Source organism: Antedon mediterranea, chromosome 5 (genome assembly GCF_964355755.1).
Source record: "Antedon mediterranea chromosome 5, ecAntMedi1.1, whole genome shotgun sequence".
Classification (NCBI taxonomy): domain Eukaryota; kingdom Metazoa; phylum Echinodermata; class Crinoidea; order Comatulida; family Antedonidae; genus Antedon; species Antedon mediterranea.
In genome coordinates, this window is record NC_092674.1 from 11,887,552 (window position 1) to 11,895,859 (window position 8,308).

At 31.5% G+C, this 8,308-nt stretch overlaps 1 protein-coding gene across 1 annotated transcript; it reads right to left on the reverse strand.

Moving 5' to 3' along the window:
• Window positions 1-432: 432 nt before the first annotated feature.
• Window positions 433-6,765, reverse strand: LOC140049691 (adhesion G protein-coupled receptor L4-like). The gene is made up of 14 exons (XM_072094641.1): window positions 6,689-6,765; window positions 5,945-6,049; window positions 4,648-4,732; window positions 4,169-4,295; window positions 3,914-3,969; window positions 3,623-3,734; window positions 3,304-3,407; window positions 3,014-3,116; window positions 2,370-2,587; window positions 2,080-2,140; window positions 1,740-1,843; window positions 1,242-1,410; window positions 1,007-1,078; window positions 433-483 (listed from the first exon to the last, which is right to left on the reverse strand). Exons 3-14 carry the CDS (start codon window positions 4,719-4,721, stop codon window positions 433-435), a joined length of 1,251 nt encoding a protein of 416 aa, XP_071950742.1. The 5' UTR covers window positions 4,722-4,732; window positions 5,945-6,049; window positions 6,689-6,765.
• Window positions 6,766-8,308: the final 1,543 nt, after the last annotated feature.

Below are 8,308 nucleotides of genomic sequence, written 5' to 3' on the forward strand. Positions count from 1 at the left end.
CATTATGTCTGAAATTGGTTTGGTGTATGCAGTAAATCATGATGAACTTAAGGTTGATCCTTGAGCCACATCGTGATCTAACATAATACATTTATACTCCGATCCCAGAATTCTTTACAATATCGTTTAACAACATATGATTTGAACTAGCTGAGGGCTTTGTCAACAATTGTTTCTTATTTTATTTACAAGGGGTTATGATCTACAGGTTCAAAGGCTGCTGTATAATAAACAATAAACATACTTTTCGGTGCAGTTTAAATATTTGTATATTATCGATATTAAAATTACATTCACAATGTTACATTAGTTTGTCTAGTGATAACAATAATACTAATAATCAAAGTAGTGCATAATAATAAAAGTGAAGTTGTGGATGGTGCTAGTGAAATATCAATGAATAGATCCTCGACACGTATCCACCGACAACAATCACACGTGGCCTGTTATAAACGCATCGGTTCTGCGAATCACATTTTCTTCCTGTAAGCAAAACAAGGATTTATTTATATATTTTAAACTATGTAAACGTAAAATGGGGGAATAACATGTGACTTGCATCCTACTGGGCTGAATTCCGCACAGATGTGGACGACACATACAATAAAGGTCCCTTCGTGTCGAGTGCTGCCATCAATCGGCGCCCGCTCGTCTGCCCACAACGACAGGAGCTGCATGGACCAGTACACCGGGGTAACCCCCTACTCTTTCTAAAGAAGTAATCGTTTCTTTAAAGTTCGCACGAGCCATATGTGTACACTGGGCCTCCAGTTTTAAGTTCTTATGCTTTGTGTCGGCCCTGCCAAAAAAATATATTCCATTTCGAATCGAATTAAATTGGTAGACCTACAGTATTAGGTAACACTCAGTAACTGTTACTAGTATTTATTTTACCATCACGTTAATGCTCATCTGGGACACGTTCGTTATTGTGTGGTGGATTATTTATATCTGTACATTCTTTTAACCAATACATACAACGAAGATACAATTGTTTAGTATTTACCTGATTACTGATGTTTACTCGATTCTTGCCTGGAGTGTGTTTTGCAATCAGCTTCATTAGTGGATCCATAATCTAAAAAAAAAGAAGGTTAAATTTATATTAAGGCCCATTTAGTAGATGAAAATATATAGTACTTTCATGAGTCCAATAACATTTCGCCATGATCAATAAGAACAATTAAGTCGGTTTTGTGATACATACATTTTCAGTAAAATAACTACGAATTCTAAAATACCTGGTTATCCAGAAGACAGCAAACCACAAACAGAAATATCCCCTGTAACGAGTTGAGTATATTGAAGAGATATACCATCACACTGGTTGTTGAGTCGATGTTTAAAACTCCGATTATCCATGTAACACCAAGAATTGGAAGAAGAACAAAGCTTCCTCTAACGGCATTCCTAAAATAAAAACCGCATATAAAAAAGATGATGGGGCCCGTTCAGGCTTATTTATTTATCCAAACAAAGATTACCGGTGTAAACAAAGTAGTAAAGACACACGAACAAAAAAATAAAACTTTCTTTCTTTTGATGCCGTTCTTTCTTCCGGTTTGCTCTCAATCTTTTAAGTTATTTCATCTTACAATGTGATTTTATTCATTTTATTATACTTATTCCAATGACTTGGAATTTTTACCAACCAAACAAACTTTTTGTTATTACAGTAGGCTATAACTTAGGTTGTAATAGTTCGTAATGTTCATAAACAATATAAATATTTGGCTTACCTTAATTGTTTGTACTCGTTTTGCTTTTTAGGAGGCTTAGTCACAATTGATCCAGATCTTTTATAAATCACATGTACCATTTTACCCAACACTAATATGTTTATCTAAAATTAGGAAATATGATTTATTTTAAATTATTCTTTATACTTTGAAACATAAAACTGTTTTTCTACATTATAAAGAAGTCAAACCTTTTATCCTATTTGATAAAATGTTTGTAGATTTTCTATTCTTGGTAACTTAATATCTTTATCGTATCTATATTTGAGTTTTTTTTATTTTTTCCTTTTAGTTTTGGACTCTAGGTATGCAACGCTTTATAGTAGATATGTGTACATACCCCAATAATCAAGCAAGCTGGGATAACAACAACCAAGCGACACGAAACTTTAAGCCAGCATCTAAAATAAAGACAAGTAATCGTTAACACGACCATCTAAAGTTGCTCATCTTCTTAACAATAACATGGTCTACTCTAGACCTATCTAATATATCTAAATAATAATAATAATTTCATTGATTACGCAATATTTCATTCGTTGATCGATTAAATCCTCTATTCAATGGCTCCAGGCTCCACCTAATTAATAACAGCAGTTAATATTGTAACTCGTGAAAATGTATACATACACGGTATCAGTGACGTAGCATTCATGATTAAAAGTTATAACCATGGCAACAATGAACGCAGGCGTCACGTAGCAGAACAACATGTAATGCACTAGCTTGAATCTTTTAGACTTGTTGTATACTACTTTTAAAACCAAGAAAATAGCTTCTGCCAGCATCCACATAAACATGCACAGAACAAGATAATGCAGGAGGATTGAAACTGTCTTACATAACACCTAAAAGAAAAAAATAATGTTCAAGTGTATTGTAAATGTAAATAAATTTTATTCTCTAAATGGTCATGAATTCCTAATAAAAGTTAAGATATATAATATAATATAATATTATGTGACAAAAAACTGAATCTTGAACCTTGAATCATTATTGTATTAACGAAAAGGAAACATTCTTTTAAAGATAATTTCAAATCGGATTAATATCACATTTTAAAATGAAAATTCATATTTTTATCTTATAATGAATACAAACATCGTCTACGTTTAAAAGAATATCATATTTTTTATTATTCAATTTAAACTAATTAAAAGTTGACCAAATGTATTCACAAGAATATATCATCTATTTTAATTCCTTTTAATTGATACACAATTAGTTTGAACGAATTAATATTGTGTAAAGGATTAAAAAGAAACGGTGCCTACCTTACGGTTTATTTGGTTGAGAACTGATAAAAATAGTATATCAACTCCTAATGTACAAATGATGAGGTTGATATGGATCTTGTAACGCATGTTTAACTTGTTCCTATTTATGAAGAATAGCAACATGTAAGCAAACAAAATTTCTTTCTTATAAAACACCTTATGAGTTCAACAAAAAATAAATAAAATTCATGTTGATACCTAAAATGTGGATAGCTTACAAAGGTGAAATTTTAAGTAAAAAAGTCTTTAAAGGGAGAAAAATGTCAATTTCAACTTAAATTGCAAACCTCAGTAATAGGTAGATTAGTAGATTGATAGACAGCGTCACAATCGACAAGCTCAATCCGACTATTGTAATCCATGTGTTTATAACTTCGTCATCTTTCCGTAACTGAAAAACAGTATAAACACAAATAAGCAATTCAAATAGCAATTTCTTAACATAAATCAATCACCAATAAGAATGGTGTTTAAAATAGGATTTTTAAAAGAAAAAATATAAAATAAATGTGATTACCCAGTACAACATACTTGAGTTAACGTTAAAATCCTACGAAATTTTCTATAATGAATGAAAAAAAAAACCCTCAAGCATATCATATTTACCTCATTTTTTGAAATCTGCATTAACACTGAAAAACTCGTCAGATGAGAACAGAAACAACGAACAAACCTCTCTGTGACATTTCGCACATGACAACCTCTTGTTGACCATTTGCTAATAATTTCAATTAAATAATAGATACGTTGATAACACCAGAGTCACTGTATGTTATTCTTTTTGTGGAATGATTAATGGTGACTAATTATCACAATTGAATATTACTACATCACAAAGCTCCAATGCATTAAAATGAATTTGGCAACATCAATTGAGTGGAAGCACAAATACTTTACCTCGGTAGAAGATCAAAGAATACGCAATCATACTTCGCTTCATATTCTGAGGAATCCTATTATAAATAAAGAGTAACAATAATAAATATATCCAACATTTAAAAAAGGTCGCTTATAAAATATACAGATTGAGATAATTATAAATTATGGCACTCATAAACTACAGATATTTTTTAAGGCTGATACATTGATATTACTTATCGAGCCTTTATGTACTGGTTTAAAAATGGTCAGGACATAGGATTTTTATCTTACGTTTAGTGGAACAATTGGAAGAGAGTACATCACTTGGGCATCTACTTTGTCATTTTCTCTATAAATACTTATGGAGAGCACACCACTGACTAGGTATGAATGAACAACGTTCCCTGATGCTAATCCTCTAAAATTCCGTACAGAATAAAAACAAAAAAATTATGATGTGCATATAATATGACAGCGAAAGTTATCAAAAAGAGCATTCTACAACGGAAAAATAGGTGAAATCACTATAAAAATATTGTTTAATGCAGAAGGTTTGTGAAATAGATAATGGGCATTCCCAAGAAGTCAATGTCTACAGAAAAAGAAATTGTAATTTATATGGATATAGTTGTAGTAAAAAAAGAACATCCTAGATCTTCTTACTGGAGAGGTTTTGGAATTTCGTTTTATAGTTTATTGAATACAAATGAGGTAATTGTACCGTAATTTAGTTTATTATTAGAATAGGCCTCGTTGAATTTAATACATACACGGTGTTATCTAAAGGTACATCATTACCAGGCCCATTGAGCACATCGCCACTTTCAATATACATCAAAACCATTGCTAGATTACCTATTAAAAGAAGAATAAACGTTAATACTATTAGGCCCACACAACTGACATTTATGGCGCTATTCTGTCCAGAAGAATCTTAGCAAATAACAGAATAATACACTCCTTACCGCACTCTAGCAAGTTAAACACCTTTAGCAAAAAGCATGGCTTCCTTTTCAATATATGAACCTAATATTAAATTTCCAATGGAAAGTTTTAGTCTAAATCGTTTGAGGGTCACTTTAATGTTACTCTATTTATTATCTTCCAGATACGTAAGCAGGTTGAGATGAGGTTAGGGAGTTTTTGAGGTATGCGCTCTCCACATGGCTCTACAAACTAAAAAAACACAAACTTTGAATAAATCTTAAACGTTTTACAATTTTCTCCCACTACGTAAGCAGGTTGAGATGAGGTTAGAGAGTTTTTGATGTATGCGCTCTCCACATGGCTCTACAGACTAAATAAACACAAACTTTGAATAAATCTTAAACGTTTTACAATTTTCTCCCACTACGTAAGCAGGTTGAGATGAGGTTAGGAAGTTTTTGAGGTATGCGCTCTCCACATGGCTCTACAAACTAAAAAAACACAAACTTTGAATAAATCTTAAACGTTTTACAATTTTCTCCCACTACGTAAGCAGGTTGAGATGAGGTTAGAGAGTTTTTGAGGTATGCGCTCTCCACATGGCTCTACAAACTAAAAAAACACAAACTTTGAATAAATCTTAAACGTTTTACAATTTTCTCCCACTACGTAAGCAGGTTGAGATGAGGTTAGGGAGTTTTTGAGGTATGCGCTGTCCACATGGCTCTAAAAACTAAAAAAACACAAACTTTGAATAAATCTTAAACGTTTTACAATTTTCTCCCACTACGTAAGCAGGTTGAGATGAGGTTAGAGAGTTTTTGAGGTATGCGCTTTCAATATGGCTCTACAGACTAAATAAACACAACCTTCGGATAAATCTTGAACGTTATACAATTTTCTCCCACTTACGTAGCGTAGCGTTCTTCTATATATACATTATTTTAAATTGACAATTTGGCAACCTGCTAAGTAAACAGTTTGATAATAAAAAGATACCTATGTCCAAAGTGAGTTAAAAGCATGGACGTTGAAAACGATATTGTTTGCCCACAGAGAAAGCAACTTCTTTAAGGAACACAAGAAGTCATGTTTTAATTTCGTTTTGCAATTTAAATGTTCAATATAAATCATACCAACCGTCATTATCTGGAATCTGTACAGTAACAAAAGCTGATTGATTATACTTTGTATCGATTTCCTCCTTGATATTTGTCGCATTTCCAATCCATGATGCTGTTATGTCTGATATTGGTGAGATTAAATAACGTATGAAGAAAAGAAGAAAAGAATATATTAATCAAATACAAAAAGCAGTAGGCCTAATAGTTTTAACAAAATACTATATTTTGTTTCCAATATCTTGGAAATAAAGATAATAAAATCAAACTTTGATTTGTAATTTTGTAGCTAAATTATTAAAAGGTATTCTAAAGAGAAAAGATATACAGAACATTACTTTTGCTTTATAAAAGGATGATTAAAAACTGTGACGTATTGTTTCCGGTTGGTTGACTATTTTTTAAAATTACTGTTTTATTGGGTAAATTTCATTGTGTTTTATTCCATTTTTGTTCTTACATTATTGGTGTATTTCATTAATGTAATGAATCAGTGAGGTTGTCCTAAAATATCACCAACTGCATTGGTAGCTATACGGCCCAGGTAATGTACAGTACATACAGGTAACATATATACTCATTTCACCGTTATTTAAATGACGTTATTCATTGTTCTTTAATTATCCTAACAGCAAACTATCTATAGTCCAAAGTTCCTGAATGTTTACAACCGTCGTCCAATAAAGATGAGATTAAAACTGCTTAAATGAGTTATATTGTTTATTAATTGCATTTCAGTAATAAAATCTACTTTTTGTCTTACATTTTGATTCGTTTGTTAAGGTAATGTTTCCTTTCGAAGATGTCTTTAATAGATTCAAAATGCGTGGTTCTTCTGACGCAATCCATGAAATCGGCGAAAAGTCTATCTAAAAAAAACAGTAACTATACTCATCTAAGGGTACGATACATTATCAGTGATGCCATTAAAGACACCATTAAACAAATAATAATTTATTCATCTTTTTCTTAAATTCTCTGGCAATAATCAAAATATATATAAATTAAAGTTTAAACACACAGAGAATTGCTTAGGGCCGTAAACGAAATACAAAACTATATAAACATAATTAAATGTTTGGACTTAAGTATGTGAAGAACCGTCTAAATTTCCTAATATATTTTTTAAGACGTAAATAATTGCAATCAATAAGTTTTACATAATAAATACCAATTATATATATATTAATATCTTCAATTCTCAAAATGTTATACTTGTGATAAAAGTGAGTCAACAAATAGTATAAACAAACCAGCTGATGGCACGAATTACGTTATTTTCAAGTCTTTAAAGTTCGAGAAGGTAAGTGGGATAAGCAGATTGTAAGAAGTTTGTGTGATAAAAAGTGACGAATTTTATAGTGCTGTAATATTTATATAAACCAGCACCTGATGATTTAAGAGCAACTGTTATCATCATTAAGCAGTCTGTGCAAATAAAATGTTGCAAGTTTTACTAGAGTTATTTATTTATCAATAAACTTACTTCATAAGTTTGTGTAGTGAGAAGCGAAATCTCTGTAATCACGTCGGATGGAAACAGACCCGGAGTTCTTGTTTGTCTATGCACATCCAATTGAGATGACGTGTGTAATGAAGTTGAGCTATTTCCCATAACAAATCCTATTGACGTAATTTGCCAGTAATTTAAAAGAGTAAGAAAAGAATTCAATTAAAAATATATATGTAAACAGCCTTTTTTTAAACGACACGTCGACTGAAAAGCCAGAACTATTAGAGGATTCAAAATCATGGACGATACAGACAAAAGATCAATTATACAGTATTGAAAGTTAAAACATCTGTTGAGGCTCTACTCTAAACATCACAGAATCAATACATGATGCATACGTTTCCTTACCTGTCCTGTGAACTTGTAACTCCCGCTGACCCCCACACGTTTCCGTTTGTTTCCCTGGACATTGTAATTTACACTCGGTTTTGTTTACTCCTGTCATTGAGCCGACGTCATATAAGCATATACATTCATCACCACCTAATAGTGAGGCATAGGGCAGACTATGTCCATAGCAGTATTCAACGCACGTGTCAATATCCATGTCATCGGTACTTGTGTTATAATCAGTTAAAATGATTAAGGAAATGTAGCACCCTACATAATCATCTAGAAATAAATAAAACATTGGAATTACATTTGGAATTTTTTAATTCTAAAATGTATATACTTTCTATTTTTATGTAACTTAAACGGTTGAGCCGCAATTCGATTCTTATTATTATGACCACTTTTATGAATCTGTATTATTTTATGTGTATTTTTTTTTAAATAAAAGAACCAGAATACAATGTATAGGTTATTTTTAGAAGAATAAGTGTGCGACAACAAAGTAATACGCCGGTAATAGGAAGAAGAACTTAATTA

Excerpts from the sequence above, each read along its gene's own strand:
- LOC140049691 (XM_072094641.1), bottom strand. The coding sequence starts at position 4,721 with ATGGTTTTGATGTATATTGAAAGTGGCGATGTGCTCAATGGGCCTGGT. Across the intron at positions 1,844-2,079 it reads CAGCTTGCTTGATTATTGGG|ATAAACATATTAGTGTTGGG; the intron begins GTATGTACACAT and ends TCCTAATTTTAG. Across the intron at positions 1,411-1,739 it reads AACGAGTACAAACAATTAAG|GAATGCCGTTAGAGGAAGCT; the intron begins GTAAGCCAAATA and ends TTTTTATTTTAG.